We start from the raw sequence: 17,739 nt of genomic DNA, 5'->3' as shown, positions 1-17,739 counted from the left end.
CTTGATTGCATGTTCGATTAATTTCAGGCTGCAGCAGCTGATAAAAATCTTCTGTTTCTTCATCTTTGGCCCTAGTGGTTGGTGCATAAATTTGAATAGTAGTCGTATTAACTGGTCTTCCTTGTAGGCGTATGGATATTATCCTATCACTGACACCGTTGCACTTCAGGATAGATCTTGAAACGCTCTTTTTGACGATGAATGCAACATCATTCCTCTTCGAGTTGTCATTCCCAGCGTAATAGACTGTATGATTGTCCGATTCAAAATGCCCAAATACCAGTCCATTTCAGCTGACTAATGCCTAAGATATCGATGTTTACGCATTCCATTTCATTTTTGACAATTTCCAATTTTTCCTAGATTCATTCTTCGTACATTCCAGGTTCCGATTATTAATGGATGTTTGCAGCTGTTTCTTCTCATTTTGAGTCGTGCCACATCAGCAAATGAAGGTCCGGAAAGCTTTTCTCCATCCACATCATTAAGGTCAACTCTACTTTGAGGAGGCAGCTCTTCCCCAGTCATCTTTTGAGTGCCTTCCAACCTGGGGAGTTTATCTTCCAGCACTATATCAGACAGTGTTCTGCTGCTATTCATAAGGTTTTCACTGGCTACTGCTTTTCAGAAGTAGACTGCCAGGTCCTTCTTCCTAATCTGTCTTAGTCTGGAAGCTCAGCTGAAACCTGTCCTCCATGGGTGACCCTGCTGGTATCTGAATACCAGTGGCATAGCTTCCAGCATCACATCAACATACAAGCTCCCACAGTATGACAAACTGACAGACACGTGGGGGTTAACAGCTTTATTGATATATAATTTATCCACAATAAATTTCACCTATTTAAAGTGTATAATTCAATGATTTTTAGAGTATTTACAGGGTTCTTCCACCATTGTCATAGCCTCTAATGATAGAACATTTTCATTACCCCAAAAAGAAACCTTATACCCATTAGCAGTCGGTCCCCATCCCATATCCTCTGATTTCCTTTTGACTAATTTCACTTTTGACTGAGATTTTTTTCCCCTTCCTTTTCTTTGTATAAGGAGCCCTGGTGGTGTAGTTGTTAGAGCATTTGGCTGCTAACCAAAAGGTTAGTGGTCCAAACCCCCCAGCTGCTCTGCAGGAGAAAGATGTGTCAGCCTTGGAAACCCTACGGGGCAGTTCTACTCTGTCCTGTGGGATCACTATGAGCCAGAATCGACTTTACAGCAAGACAACGTGTTTAGGAGCTCAGGGAACTGAAACCTACAGAGCTTTTCCTGCCTTTCCTCCAGGAACAGAAAGTGCTCAGTGTCCACACAGTTCTCAGTTCACTACTACACATGTTGTTTCAGACTTTTCTGGAAGGCTGTCTCTTTCTCTGTTGGCTGATTACGGAAAGCAGATGGAAACGGAGTCATGCCACTCTCCCAGTTACACATGTGCTTTGTGAAAATAAAGTGAATTTCCTAAAGGCTTTCCCCAAGAATAATCAGGAGAAAAAGCTGACCTCTTCCCTGGCACAGTCACACCACAATGGGCCATGGCCGGATGACCCCAGGAGAGGAGGACCTGAAATGACCTGGGAGTCCTCAGGGAAACAAAGGGCAAAGGGGCTGCCAGTCTTTTGTGCCTCGAAGAGCAGCAGGCGAGCAGCAGAGTGGAGGCTGACAGCTCTTTCCCCCATTTATAGCCTCAGTATAACAAGTTTTTCTTATTTCCATGGTGTCCTCTAACAGAATGCCTCACTGAAGAGGTGGTAAGGCTCAGTGAGAACCTCTCACCTCCTTGTGGGAAGAGGAGTTGCTTCTCACTTGGGAACAGCCTCAGCGTGACTTATGACCTTGTCGAATTTCTAAAAATGAAGGCAGCAGATTCATGTGTTAGACACCCACTGGTGTGACCACAGAGACACTTAGTCAATGTGAATCAGAGAGCTGTGCTCCCATTTATCCCTCCTTTATCGCCCCCACCCCAAATACGCTCACACCTCTCTCTCTCTCTCACACACACACACTGAGCTCAGTGGTCTGATCCAAATGCTGGAATAACCCAGTGTATTTCATTCTTGGATGCGGCTGGGCAGAAAATTTAACTTCCGTAAAAAGTCATAGTGAGATTCATCAAAGGATGAATAAAGCCTTTTTCTTAGAATCAAAGGACCATCTTAGGCTTTATCCCAGGAGATTCTGATACAATCAAATTGGGATGGAGTGAGGGACAATATCTGTGTGTTTTAAGTTTCCTAGGTGATTATGGCAGACTGCAAGCAAAGGGAAGTCACTGATCCTCTCTACCTTGAAACTCTTAAGAGCAGTCTTCTCTTTATAATCCCTGACCTTGGCTCATCTTTATATGCTAAGAGTGCCTAGCACTGCACCACTCACAGAGATGAACTCAGGAAATAGTTTTAAATTAATACAAATGGCACATACCCTCCCCACACTCAAATGCCCTCCCCCCACACAAAATAAACACATTCTAAGTCTATAGCAAAACTGAAGAGTAGAATGCAAATGATCTTTCTCTTCTACAGAAACTTTTGTTAACTGCATATTAATGAGTTCCTATTCTATGTACTGGAGCTCTGGTGGCACAGTGGTTAAGAGCTCAGCTACTAACCAAAAGGTCGGCAGTTCAAATCCACCAGTCACTCCTTGGAAATCCTGTGGGGCAGCTCTACTCTGTCCTGTAGGGTTACTATGAGTCAGAATCGACTTGATGGCAAGGAGTTTGGATTACATGTACTAGGCCAGAGGCTAGGTAGGCACCAGGGCTTCAGAATGAAAAGGCAGGTCCTTCCCATGAAGTAACTCCGTCAATCTAACTAGTGAGAAAATACAAACATACGAGCAAAGGATTATACACCTGTTGCTGTCAAGTCAATTCTGACTCATAGCAACCCTACAGGACAGGGTAGAACTGCCCCATAGGGTTTCCAAGACTATAAATCTTCATGGAAGCAGACTGCCACATCTTTCTCCCATGGAGCTGCTGGTGAGTTCAAACCGTGGACCTTTTAGTTAGCAGTCAAGAGCTTAACCACTGCCCTGCCAGGACGCCTTTAAAGGATTATAGTGTTGGGCACTAAGAATAATCATCGCGGAAAGTGTGGGTCATTTGGGGCTTAAGAGAGATGCAGCCAATCCAGTAAGAGAGGGTCAGGGATGGCTAACACCTGAGCTAAATCTTAAAGAATCTGTGGATGAAGCAATGGGGTGAGGCACACTCCAGAGAGAATTCATGGAAAGGCAGATCATTCGTGCAACAGAATCTTAACCCTTTCAAGACCCAATTATTTTCTATTTTAAACTTTTTGTTGATACCATGTGTTTTCAGTAATGGAATGCATGCTGAGTCATTGAGTGTGTTTAAATTTTTGGTTGGTAATATAGATTTTGAGAAATATATGAAAATAAATGACTTGTAGGAGCCTGTCTGGCCCACCAGTCTTGGGTAGCAGGCTTTATTACAGGGCACCTTCTATTTGGATACATAGGGCACCTCTGATTTTGTCTAATACCCCAGCTATCTTGCTTCAATGAACGTTTCTTTTGCCTTTCACTGTCCCCACTGAAGGGAAGCAAATATTTTCAGCAGGAAAAGTATACACCCAAAGAACTCCAGAGGCATAAAAGGTGCATGGGATACCATATGTTCCATGAGTCAGGAAAGGGTTTTAATTATCCTCTATGGGGAGGGCAGAGAGATGAGGGTGGAGGGGGTGAGGTCAGCTTTTAGGAGCCATGCCATGGAGTGGGATCTTATTCTGATGGCTATGGGCAGCCATTTTACCTCCTTTCTGGCTTTCTCTAAAATCTGTGGACTGCCAGCCACCACTTCAGTGTAAAATGGAAGCTTGAGGCCAGGAGCTTCTCCACAAACTCTGATTAAATACATTTTCTGTATTTCGTACACCTCATGGACACTGAAAGTCAGCTTTTCATGTGGTTTTCTCTCTGTTCTTTCCCCGTCAGTCAGGATATACCATGAAAACAACCCAACTCATCTTCTTTTCAGAGACTTTGTGAAATCTATAAGTGGAATGTAAATTTGACCCCCTAATTGCCATTTGACAATAATAATAATAAAGCCTGCAAAAGACAAATTGGCGCAATAAGCTGGGAGGCCCTGAAGGTTTTCTCTTCTCATTCCCTGTTCTTTGTCTCTGTACTCAAACGGGTGATTTGTTTATAAGAAACACCATTCAGAGAAAAGATAGCTATTTTCCCATGTGAAACTTATTTTGTGTAAAGATTTAAACACATACAACAAAATAATAAAGTTATAGTATGAGTTCTTCAGTGTATAAGAGCTGTTAAATTTGAAGTAATTATGTATACAAGTCGTTACTACAGAAGTAACCTTCTTTGTCATGTAGAACAAAAAAATTATATAAGCATATAAAAATTAAATAAGAAAGTGCTGTTTCGTAGCTGAGTCTAATCAGCAACAACAACCTATTAATTTTTCAAGAATTCTAAAATCATTAATGAGGTTCATATGGTAGAATTTCATTTACATGCAAATGAATCATAGAAACTCCTCATTATGAGAAAAACGATGATTCTGTAGTGAGTTTTTATATATCCCCCCAAATTATTATAATACCTCAACTGTGGTAAGCAGACTTGAGGCAAATTTTGAAAGTTTTCTTTGCAAGTTTTATTTTGTGTCAAGAGGAATTTCTGAGGCCATCTGATTCCCACTGGGGATTGGAGAGTTACTGTACCCCATCACTTCTGTTTTTCCTTTAACTGGACTTGCTTCCCATGCTCAGTCAACTACTTGCCCCAGATATTTTAAAATTCAAATATTCTCGTTTCTACACAGGTCTGATTACGACAACATCAAGGAAATTGGATCGAGAACAGCAGGCAGAACATTTTCTGGAGGTAAGTGCATAGAGGGAACTAATGTTCCTTAAATCTGACTTTCACTAAACTTCTTTAACCTTCAACATCAACTTGAACTTTGATGAATTTGAGCAGTGGGTTTGAAAAATGAAGAGATTTCTCTTGGGCTCATTGGTTCTGAATTGGGGATTCCTGGTGTATTCCTTCTGAATGTTCTTCTGTGTGCTGAGGAGGGGTGGCAGAAAAGACTTTGCCTGTTACCGAAAACGGGAGGATTTATCAACATCTCTGCCTTGACTTCAGGCCCCTCTGTCAATAATCAGAAAAAAAAGTTCAGGAGCAGAGCCCTGTAAGCCACCGCAGCTTTGGGATATAAAACGAGAACGAGCAAACGTGTTACAGATAAAGTGAAGTATATCATTTGTGAAGAAGTGTGCTGCTTTACTCTTTATTTCTTTGCTTGTGGAGACGGTTGAGGAAGAGAAGGCTGCTAGTTGATTCACTGCCCGAAATGGCTGTTTCTGAAACCGTAAAATGTACTCCTATAACTCATTAAGACAGAAACCGCAGCAATATAAGCTGTAAGAGCATTATTTCTGGAGAAAAAAAAAAAAGGTAGAGAGAGGAAGGTATGGGATGAGAAAATAGATAGGAAAGAGCTTTGGGGAACATTCCTTCTATACATATCGGTTATATTTTCTGGAAGCTTGAAGTCTGAATAGTATGTATGACGCTGTGATTGAGGTGTGGCAGTATGAAAGGGAACAGGTGATAGGTAATACGCAGAACTTAGGGCTTTGTTAGGGCTTTCTAATGCACCCGTACTTCTCAAGTGATCCCTTAGTTCTTAAGGGCCACATACGGGAATCCACCGCTCCTCCTGACACACACACAGACACATACGCGCACACACACACACACACACACTCTCTCTCCTTAAATCTTGTGCTAGGATCATTGATTTCAGAAAGAATTATCTCCCGATGTTCTCCTTTAAATCATTCCATCACTAATGACCTACTGAAAGAAAGCTGTACAATTTCTTGGAGCACTTGAGTCCTGGAGCTGCCCTGCTATGATTAGCTTGAAGGTTTGAATAACACTGTTTAATTGCTCTGGGCCTCGGTTTCCCCTACTGTGAAATGTGGCAAATAATTACTACTCCATATACCTCAGAGGATCACTACTAGGACCAAACATTATATTTCATATCAAATATTTTTTAAAATGCTTACAGCATTACACGTACTAAAAGATCATTATTGTTATCCTACAGCACTCTAATAATCCTCTTGTAAAACATTGCTATCATCTCATAAAGATGAAAGATTCCAGGCTGCCAAAAAATAATTATTACAATTTTTTTTCAAGATTATGTTAATGGGCTGCAGTGCCTCTCTGGTCCAGAATTATAGTGCATTTGCCAGAATAATAACACCTTCTATTATATTTATGTGCTCCCTTGCTTTCCAGAAGACAGCCCGGGACTCCTGGGGAGGCTGTGTTCTCAGCTAGTTGAACCCATTACCTCCCAGCGGGGAGAAAGGAAGAAGTCTCATTAGCTGGGGAGCCTGGCTGAGATCACTCACTGCCTGTCCCTTGCAAGGTGGTAGTATAGGGGCAGTGGTGCAGAGTGTGACTGTCACAGGATATACCTGTGGTGGGAGGAAGTGACAGGAGTGCATTCCAGGCATTTAAATTAACTTTTTGAGAGAATCCTTAGCCCTTCACCCCCTTTTTAGACATACCCAAATACTGACCAAACATTCGGGGACTTCATACTAACACAGATAGGGACCTAGAACATTATTTCTCAGTATCTGACATAGTCTACCTAAGGATTTAGTGTAGCATAACAATTAACAGCCTCATAAAGTTATTGGGAGATTAAAATGTGAATTTTCTGTATTTTAATTTTGTATTTTTAATTTTTGTATCCGTGTAAGGCATCCAGGCCAGTATCTGGCACTACGTAGGTGCTCAATAAAGTACAGTTATGATGGTTGTGGTTTGAATTGTTACCATACGGTGTCACAATACCTGAACCCTCCCAAAGATTCAGCTTCATCCCCACACTTCAGGCAACTGAACCCAGGTCAGCAACCACAGGACTGAGTCTGCACGCCCGGGAGGGCCTCAGGTGCTGGGATTACGCAGTGGACAGGGAAGGGTGGGCCATGTGCAATAAATGAGGAAATGCTGTATCTTCAGATGTGAGCTCTCTGAGGCCATTAAAAGAAGATTCTGTGAGAGTGCCTGAAAGAGGGGTTGGTAGGTAACATCCAATGGGCTGGTTAGGAGGGCCTCTTTGAAGAGGTGACACCCAGGCTGAGACATGATGCCAAGATCAGTGTGCTCAAGAAATCAAATGAGGCCATTGTGATTAAAGGTTTAATGGCAGGGGGTGGGTGGTGTGGGTGATAAAACTGCAGTAAGGATTCTGAATTTTTTCTTGAGTTCAGCAGAAAGCCACTGGAAGGTTTAGCAGAGGATGACGTGAGGTGATTCCCATTGTAAGAAAAATCGCTGGCTGCTCTGCCAGGCGGAGATGGGTTGGGGTAGGGCACTAGAGGCATCGGGAAGACTGTGTGAGAGGCTTCTGGAGGGATCCAGGTGAGAGACCATGGTGGTTTGGACAAGGGTGAGGGCTGTGAGTTGAGAAGGGAATTGTTGCCTAATACAAATCCTTTCATTGTTGTCTAATACAAATCCCTTCAGGATTCTGAGTAACAAGAGTAATCTGGCTTTTCTCAAGTTTTCAGAGTGGAGATTTTAAAAACTGTAGGTCATCTGAACCATGCCAACCTGCTCTTGAGCACACACTGCTGCTCTGCCCACTTCCAGGAGCCAGGTCACATGTGCTCCTTAGTAAACCTCTGCTCAAAGCTTTCAAAAACCAGTTGAATCTCAATTTCTTCTCTCTCTCTCTCTCTCCCTTCTCTCTCTCTTTTTCAAACAGTCTCTCTTGCTCTCTCTAAGTTTTTAGCCACTTTGGTTTGTCTGTGTTGTTTTTTCTATATGGCATTGATGTGACTGATTGAATGACATGCATTTCTTTTTTTCCTGAATGGATCATGGGAGGAATATTGCTTTTAACTTAACCCTGCAGAAAAATGAGCAGAGTATTATCCTTGAAAGTACAGGATAGAGTGCTCTGTTGTACACAAATTTTTTAAGTGCTGATACATTTTGTGAGTTGTAGGTGCTGGGTATGGGTAATTAACCTCCTGGAGAGTCCTTAATTGCCAAGATAACCCTATGCTCCTATTAAACCCATATTAACCTTCTGGCTCTGTTTCATATCTCTCCACCCCAGTAAAATAAAATTGACTGTTTTTGAAAGGACCCATTTAGAAGCTGACCTGGTAGGTACATTTCTGAGTAGTTAACCAGGAGGGCATTAATGATTTGTTTGTAGTTTGCTATCTCCATGAGAGAAGGCACCTGATTTGTGTACAGCTGGTACTCTGCCTGTACATTGATCTAAGATATTTAGCTTGAATGTGAAGGAGCCCTGATTGCAGAGTGGTTAAAACGATAGCCTGCCAACTGAAAGGTTGGCTGCTCGAAACCACCAGCAGCTCCATGGGAGAAAGATGTACAGCCTTAGAAACAGGTATACAGCCTTAGAAACCCTATGGGGCAGTTCTACTCTGTTCTATAGGGTCACTATGAGTCAGACTCCACAACAATGAGTTTTTAGAACATTTGCCGTAAGTCTGTGACTATAAAAGGAGAGTTGCTATTATCAGAATTCAAAGATCTTACTAAAGGGGCAAGAGCAGAAAAAACTGTAGACAAATCATGGGCACAGCTCTTATTCTTTGAATTCCAAGTTTTAGCCCTTGCCTGCCTTGGAAGTCTGTTATGTGAAAATATTGGCCTGATCTTCTCTCCCTACTATAAAATGCAAAAACATGAAATTCTTAGCTCACTTAGTCAAAGTCATATACATTCCTTGATAGCCAGTAATGATTCCAGTGGAAGGAGTAGGCTAATTCTAGCAAATAGATACAGAGAGTTGATAATGGATGCATAAACTAAACAGTGAATAATTTTTTTTTCGCTTAGCAGTTGTAACTTTAGCTCTGATTACCTCATTATTATCTAAGGCAGCTATGAAATAAGGAAATAAATTCACCAATTCTTTCTTATGTTGTAATCATTTGTATAGATTGTTTTGTCACTTACTAGATTTAAGTCCCTTTTGGGCATGAAACTTGATTTATCAGGATAGTTAATGGAGCTAGTATGGAGCAAGGGTGGTAAATTCAGGCAGGCCTGAGATTATATTTGGGCTCGGCTGACAGAACTGATAGGAGCCCTGGTGGTGCAGTGGATAAAGCACTTGGCTGCTAACCAAACGGTCGGCGGTTCAAACCCACCAGCCACTGCACAGGAGAAAGATGTGGCAGTTTGTTTCCATAAAGATTTACAACCTTGGAAACCCTTGGAGCAGTTCTGCTCTGTCCTGTGGGGTCGCTGTGAGTCAGAATTGATGGCATGGGCTTGGTTTGGGTAGCAGAACTGATACAGGCAATTTAACCTTCTGGGCCCTCTTCCCTTCATCTGTAAAATGGGCATAACAATTCCTACCATAAGGTTGGTATAAACAGTCAATGAAACAACAGAGTGAAAGTAAGTGCTCAAGCCTCTGTCTGTTAGACAATAAGTGTTCTGTGAACAGTGGTGTTGGCTGTCAGCGCAAACTGCTTTATTTATCTCTGGATTCAGAGCATTTAATTCAGTACTTGGGAAACAGGTCGTGTGAATGAATGACCACGCTAACCAGTGCCAGTTGCCATCGAATTGACTCCAACTAAAGGTGCCCCATGTGTGTCAGAGGAGAACTGTGCTCTGTAGGGTTTTCAGTGACTGTGAGCTTTGGGAAATAGATCAACAGACCTTCCAAGGTACCTCTGGCTAGAACTGAGCATCCAACCCTTCGGACAGCAGCTGTGAGTATGTTAACCTTTTGCATCACCTAGGGTCTCCATGCCCGTTATGGGATGCTGCTGTTATGCACAGCATTATCTTTTTGGACCAGGGACTCCGCTGAGAAACATTTATTTTACCCCTAAATGAGATGTGGAGGAGGATATTAGCATATGGGAAAGGGCACAGGCTTGGAGACTGAAAGAAGGCTCTGCCTCTTTCCAGCAGCAAGACTTTGCCGTGTTAAATTAATTCCAACATTCCATTTTCTCATCTGTAAAATGGGAGGAATAACATCTACCTCATCATTTTTATGAGGATTAAATAAGATAAACTGCGTAGGGGGCTTGGCCAAATAGAAACAGCTAAACAGTTGCTTGTCTCCTCCTGCTTTCCCACCCCCTCCCTCTTTCCCCTTGTCCTCAGCAAGCGCATGTCAGTTTCCTTCCTTTTTCTGTATGGCTCCAGTAGTTTGAATAACTTATAGCAGTTCAATTGTCCTTAAAAGATATATCCACTTAAATTATCCTATAGTCCTGGCTTAATTATCTGTGAATCTTTATCTTGTTAGCTGAAAGAGTATGATTTTCTCTCCGTTTTGATCTGGAAATGCTCCTCTGTTCAAGGCTGGATGGTTTTGATAAAAGTCTCCCAAAGAGAACAGAGAGAGTATTTTATTTGCAAATCAAAAAAGATGACAAGGCCCAGTAACCAGTATAAAGACAGCAGATGAGAATTTATGCTATGTGTGTATTTGTATAACACGAAGTAGCCCAGAGAATGCAGTGAGATTCTACAGGGAAGTCAGTATAAATAACACAACACGTTGCAGAGGAATATGCTAGATCTATTAAAAAAAAAAAAAAAAGGAATGTAAATTATTTAGTGTTTGTCCTCTTAACTTACTCATCCATCCTCTTTTGTACAAGACAACTCATGTGACTCTTTTTTCTTCCTGTCTGAAATTCTCGTCCCTTTTTATAGTTTTATTTTTCTGAGGGGAAAAAATACTGCTCTTCAGTAAGTTTTTATAACATTTCCTCTTGCCTTAGGATGCAAATTGATTTCTTCAGTGAGTGCACATCCTTAGTGGTTTCTTTGGTTAGCATCTGCTTTTGAAATGATGATTATTTCTGGTGAAGAATCACGGGCCCATTTCAATCCATTAAGCAGTCCCCATTTTCATAACTTAACTCCAAGGAAGACGGAAGTTTCTCTCTGTAGTCTTCTCTTCCTGCTACCCTCAAAGAACTCTGCAGGAAGCAGCGATAGGGTACCTATGTCTAAAAACTGTTCCTTGTAGAAGGCATGGAGTTTCTTGGTGGTGCAGATGGCTGGCCACTAACTGAAAGGTTGGAAGTTCGAATCCACTTAGAGGCACTTTGGAAGAAAGGCCTGGTGATGTACTTCTGAAAAATCAGCCAGAGAAAACTCCATGGAGCAGAATTTTCCTCTGACACACATGGGGTGCCATTGGTCAGAGCCGACTTGAGGGTAACTGGTTTGGTAGCAGGTGTTGACCTGTGCAGGAGAGATGATCAAGACTTCTGTTTTACAGAACTCCCAGGAGAGGGGTTCTCACAGTAATACGCAGTAAATGCTTTGTGATGTGGTTCCTGATCTCCTTCTACCCTCTCCGTCCACAACCAACCCTTCTCAGGCCTTAGTTGTTCACACTGTTATTGCATCAACTCCGAAAAAATTAATGGAGACTCCATCTTCCTGTTATTTCTTCCTTTCCTAGAAGCTTTATTAGATGCCTACTCTGGCTTGGCATGAGGTTGGCACCGAGGTTCTGTTATTGGCATTAGTGTGTGTTTCTCACTGGATCGTTTTTTCTTTGACTTTCACATTAAGGTCTATTAGTACTAAGCTCTCCGGATTTTATGTAGAGAGTTACTTTGGTTAGCCGCTGTCTTGGAGTCAAGGAGTTGTTTTTCATTTATATCATCCAAACTGCCTCTCTCCCATTTTATAGGTTTAAAAAAAAGGGACCTAGAAAAAGGAGGTGATAGAACCAAGGTCATGCAGCCACTTCATAGTAGAGCGTCTGGTACAGGTCTTCCTCTCTTTATATGATAGATATGGCCCTGAATATCCATCAGCACATTGAAATATGGCAAACTGAATCATGTCCTCCCACTCCCATTTTGTAAGCATAGATTTACCCATGTGTCAGGTCAGCCCACTCTCAAGGATCAGAATCTTCTAGAACATATCTGAAAAGAGGAGGCTTCTCTTACTCACTCATTGGTTGTCCACTTACCACCTCCTCAGCTGTTCCTTCATATTCCGCCCCCACTGCCTGCTCAGCCCTGAGCTCCAGAACACGGTCACCCCGCCCCCAGAGATGCTGTGCTCAAGCAGCTAGTACCAGCATGGACTCCAGAGGGGGTGTGAGTGTAGAGAGTCCAGACTTTCTTTATGGCCTGTCCCTGTGCCTCCTCCTCACACCACCACCTCACAAGGCCACATAAATACACCAGACTTTACTAAGGGACTGGAGATGCTGTGAGCAATTATATCGTCAGAAGATAAAACCTCCATCTAAGTATGATTATTTCCATGTTCCATACTCCTAGGAAAAAGTGTCCCCAAAATTAAAATTCTTCACAGAAGGGTCACTCATGAGGGCACATTGGTTGCTGGCTACTTCCCTCCCTTCAAGTCATCACCTTTCTTAGTTCCTCCTTCCTCCACTCTCTTCAGTGCAGGTTTCCAACCCACCATTTCTGGAAACCCAGGCCCTTCACCCACAGGAATTGTTCTTGCCAAGGAACAACTCCCTCCCCAGAAGGAGATTTTTCTAAATCTGTGTCATCCTTAAGTCCTAAATAATGTCCCAGGAGGGTATCAGCAGGCCAGCCAGGATAGACTTTGGCACTCTTAGTCCAGATAAACAATAGGTATTGGTGGTTGTCGCTATGAGTCAGAATCGACTTGACGGCAGTGGGTTTGATTTTGATTTTTGACTTATTGGTGGTGGTGCAAGGAGTTAACATGCTCAGCTGCTAACTGAAAGGTTGGCAGTTTGAGTCCACTCAGAGGTGTCTTGGAAGAATGATCTACTTCCAAAAAGTCAGCCATTGAAAGCACAGTTCTATTCTAACACATGCGGGGTCACCATGAGTCAGAGTGAACTCAACAAGTGGTTTACTGTTTATTTATGTTGGTGGCAGTGGTGTGGGGGGGGAAGGTGAGCAATGGTTACCATTCCAAACCCTGTAGAACATTCCAGGTTGGTATATCCCCTTAAGAACAGACTTTTTCTTGTCTCTTTTTTTTAATTGTTGTAAAAATATATATAGTATAAAACTTGCTATTTTAACTAACAACAGTTTTTTTGATATCTTCCCAGCAATATGAATTGCAGACTTACCATTTTATTTGCTCCATTGGCCAGGGAGTAAACATTGAATCAAGCACAAATAAACAAGTTTTTTCAAAGCAAATAGTAATGCTGAAAGACAGTACACTCAAAGGAAGGACTGTAGGATGCCACAAGGCTAGGCAGGTAGCTTGGAGGAGCAGTGTGTGTGTTTGTGTGTGCGCGCGCGCACGTGTGCACACACGTGTATGTGTGTTTGGATGGAGAACATGACCCATCTAAAAAGGTTATTCATTTCTCAGCTCAGCCACGTGGGAGGTATGGGAGCAGACAGGCCCAGTATCATCGGAAAGTCTTTTTTTTTCCAAGAAAAATTGAAATTATATTTATATGTCAAGTCTCACTATCTTAAATATTGACAACTACTTCATTTTTTTAACACTCTTATAATGGATTGAATTGTGTTTCCCAAAAATGTTGTTGTTGTCATTGGGTGCCGTCGAGTTGGTTCCAACTCATAGCGACCACATGTACAACAGAATGGAACACTGCCTAGTCCTGTGCCATCCTCACAATCGTTGTTATGCTTGAGCCCATTGCTGCAGCCACTGTCTCAATCCATCTTGTTGAGGATCTTCGCTGGCCCTCTACTTTACCAAGCATGATGTTCTTCTCCAGGGACTAATCCTTCCTGATAGCATGTCCAAAGTATGTGAGATGTAGTCTCGCCATCCTTACTTCTAAGGAGCATTCTGGTTGTACTTCGTCCAAGACAGATTTGTTCGTTCTTCTGGCAGTCCATGGTATATTCAATATTCTTCACCAACACCACAATTCAGAGGCGTCAGTTCTTCTTCTGCCTTCCTTATTTGTTGTCCAGCTTTTTCATGCATATGAGCTGATTGAGAACACCTTGGCTTCAGTCAGGCACACCTTAGTCTTCAAGGTGACATCTTGCTTTTCAACACTTTAAAGAGGTCTTTTGCAGCAGATATGCACAATGCAATGCATCGTTTGATTTCTTGACTGTTGCTTCTGTGAGTGTTGGTTGTGGACCCATGTAAAATGAAATCCTTGACAGCTTTAGTCTTTTCTCCATTTATCGTGATGTTGCTTATTGGTCCAGTTATGATGATTTTCGTTTTCTTTATGTTGAGGTGTAATCCATACTGAAGGCTGTGGTCTTTGATTTTCATCAATAAGTGCTCCAAGACCTCTTCACTTTCAGCAAATAAGGTGGCGTCATCTCCATATCACTGGTTGTTAATGAGTCTTCCTCCAGTCCTGGTGCCCCTTTCTTGTTCATATAATCCAGCTTCTTGGGTTATTTGTTCAGCACACAGATTGAATAAGTATGGTGAAAGAATACAACCCTGACACACACTTTTCCTGACTTTAAACCACACAGTATCCCCTTCTTCTGTTCGAACCACTGCCTCTTGATCTATGTACACATTCTTCAGGAGCACAATGAAGCGTTCTGGAATTCCCATTCTTCACAATGTTATCCATAATTTGTTACGATCCACACAGTCAAATGCCTTTGTATAGTCAATAAAACCCAGGTAAACATCTTTCTGATATTCTCTGCTTTCAGCCAGGATTCATCTGACATCAGTAATGATACCCTGAGTTCCACATCCTCTTCTGAATCTGGCTTGAATTTCTGGCAGTTCCCTGTTGATATACTGCTGCAGCCATTTTGAATGCTCTTCAGCAAAATTTTACTTGCATATGGTGTTAATGATATTGTTCGATAATTTCCACATTCATTTGGATCACCTTTCTTGGGAATAGACTTAAATACGGATCTCTTCCAGTGAGCTGACCAGGTAGCTGTCTTCCAAATTTCCTGGTATAGATGAGTGAGCACTTCCAGTGCTGTATCCATTTGTTGAAACATCTCAATTGGTATTCCATCAATTCCTGGGGCCTTGTTTTTTGCCAATGCCTTCAGAGCAGCTTGGACTTCTTCCTTCAGTACCATCGGTTCCTGACCATATGCCACCTCATGAAATGGTTGAACATCAACCAACTCTTTTTGGTATAGTGACTTTGTGTATTCCTTCCATCTTCTTTTAACGCTTCCTGAGTCATTTAATATTTTCTCTGTTGAGTCCTTCGATATTGCAACTCGAGGCTTGAATTTTTTCTTCAGCTCTTTCAGCTTGAGAAATGCCAAGTGTGTTCTTCCCTTTTGGTTTTCTACCTCCAGGTCTTTGCACATGTCATTATAATGCTTGCTTTGTCTTCTCCAGCCGCCCTTTGAAATCTTCTGTTTAGCCCCTTTACTTCATCATTTCTTCCTGTTGCTTTAGGTACACAATGTTCAAGAGCAATTTTGAGAGTCTGTTCTGGCATCCATTTTGGTCTTTTCTTTCTTTTCTTTTTAATGACCTCTTGCTTTCTTCATGTATGATGTGCTTGATGTCATTCCAGAACTCATATGGTCTTCAGTCATTAGCGTTCAACACATCAGATCTACTCTTGAGATGGTTTCTAAATTCAGGTGGGATATGCTGAAGGTCATACTTTGGCTCTTGTGGACTTGTTCTAATTTTCTTCAGTTTCAACTTGAACTTGCGTAGGAGCAGTGGATGGTCTTTTCCACAGTTGCCCCCTGGCCTTGTTTTAACTGCTGATATTGAGCTTTTCCATTATCTCTTTCCACAGGTGTAGTTGATTTGATTTCTGTGTATTCCATCTGGAGAGGTCCACGTATATAGTCACTGTTTATGTTGGTGAAAAAAGGCATTTGCAATGAAGAAGCCATTGATTTTGCAAAATTCTGTCATGCGATCTCTGGCATTGTTTCTATCACCAAGGCCATACTTTTAAACTAACAATCCTTCTTCTTTGTCTCCAACTTTCGAATTCCAGTCACCAGTAATTATCAATGCATCCTGATTGCATATTTGATAAATTTCAGACTGCAGAAGTTGGTAAAAGTCTTCAATTTCTTCATCTTTGGCCTTAGAGGTTGGTGTGTCAATTTGAATAATAGTCATATTAACTGGTCTTCCTTGTAGGTGTATGGATATTATCCTATCACCAACAGCATTGTACTTGAGAATGGATCTTGAAATGTTCTTTTTTTTTTTTTGTTAACTTTTATTGAGCTTCAAGTGAACGTTTACAAATCAAGTCAGTCTGTCACATATAAGTTTACATACATCATACTCCGTACTCCCACTTGCTCTCCCCGTAATGAGTCAGCCCTTCCAGTCTCTCCTTTCGTGACAATTTTGCCAGCTTCCCTCTCTCTCTATCCTCCCATCCCCCCTCCAGACAGGAGATGCCAACACAGTCTCAAGTGTCCACCTGATATAATTAGCTCACTCTTCGTCAGCATCTCTCTCCCCCTCACTGTCCAGTTCCTTTCATGTCTGATGAGTTGTCTTCAGGGATGGTTCCTGTCCTGTGCCAACAGAAGTTCTGGGGACCATGGCCGCCAGGATTCCTCTAGTCTCAGTCAGGCCATTAAGTATGGTCTTTTTATGAGAATTTGGGGTCTGCATCCCACTGATCTCCTGCTCCCTCAGGGGTTCTCTGTTGTGCTCCCTGTCAGGGCAGTCATCAATTGTGGCCGGGCACCAACTAGTTCTTCTGATGTCAGCATGATGTAGGTCTCTAGTTCATGTGGCCCTTTCTGTCTCTTGGGCTCTTAGTTGTCGTGTGACCTTGGTGTTCTTCATTCTCCTTTGCTCCAGGTGGGTTGAGACCAATTGATGCATCTTAGATGGCCGCTTGTTAGCATTTAAGACCCCAGACGCCACATTTCAAAGTGGGAAGCAGAATGTTTTCATAATAGAATTATTTTGCCAATTGACTTAGAAGTCCCCTTAAACCATGGTCCCCAAACCCCCGCCCTTGCTCCGCTGACCTTTGAAGCATTCATTTTATCCCGGAAATTTCTTTGCTTTTGGTCCAGTCCAATTGAGCTGACCTTCCATGTATTGAGTGTTGTCTTTCCCATCACCTAAAGCAGTTCTAATAAAAAACCCTCTCCCTCCCTCCCTGCCTCGTAACCACAAAAGTATGTCTTCTTCTCAGTTTTTACTATTTCTCAAGATCTTATAATAGTGGTCTTATACAATATTTGTCCTTTTGCCTCTGACTAATTTCGCTCAGCATAATGCCTTCCAGATTCCTCCATGTTATGAAATGTTTCAGAGATTCGTCACTGTTCTTTATCGATGCGTAGTATTCCATTGTGTGAATATACCATAATTTATTTACCCATTCATCCGTAGATGGACACCTTGGTTGCCTCCAGCTTTTTGCTATTGTAAACAGAGCTGCAATAAACATGGGTGTGTATATATCTGTTTGTGTGAAGGCTCTTGTTTCTCTAGGGTATATTCCCAGGAGTGGGATTTCTGGGTGGTATGGTAGTTCTATTTCTAACTGTTTAAGATAATGCCAGATAGATTTCCAAAGTGGTTGTACCATTTTACATTCCCACCAGCAGTGTATAAGAGTTCCAATTTCTCCACAGCCTCTCCAACATTTATTGTTTTGTGTTTTTTGGATTAATGCCAGCCTTGTTGGAGTGAGATGCAATCTCTTCGTAGTTTTAATTTGCATTTCTCTAATGGCTAATGATCGAGAGCATTTTCTCATGTATCTGTTAG

The 17,739-nt window shown here is 41.9% G+C and overlaps 1 protein-coding gene across 6 annotated transcripts in view; it reads left to right on the top strand.

Moving 5' to 3' along the window:
* FAT3 (FAT atypical cadherin 3) overlaps nucleotides 1–17,739 on the top strand; it is a 793,468-nt gene that overhangs the window by 545,356 nt on the left and 230,373 nt on the right. For all 6 annotated transcript variants that reach the window (XM_049889556.1, XM_049889551.1, XM_049889553.1 and 3 more), the window contains exon 4: nucleotides 4,820–4,881. In XM_049889556.1, coding sequence (XP_049745513.1) covers nucleotides 4,820–4,881 — 62 coding nt within the window. The remainder of the gene's footprint in view (nucleotides 1–4,819; nucleotides 4,882–17,739) is intronic.

Source organism: Elephas maximus, chromosome 7 (genome assembly GCF_024166365.1).
Source record: "Elephas maximus indicus isolate mEleMax1 chromosome 7, mEleMax1 primary haplotype, whole genome shotgun sequence".
Taxonomy (NCBI): Eukaryota; Metazoa; Chordata; class Mammalia; order Proboscidea; family Elephantidae; genus Elephas; species Elephas maximus.
The sequence above is the reverse complement of the archived record's forward strand: the minus strand, read 5'-3'. Positions and strand labels throughout refer to the sequence as shown.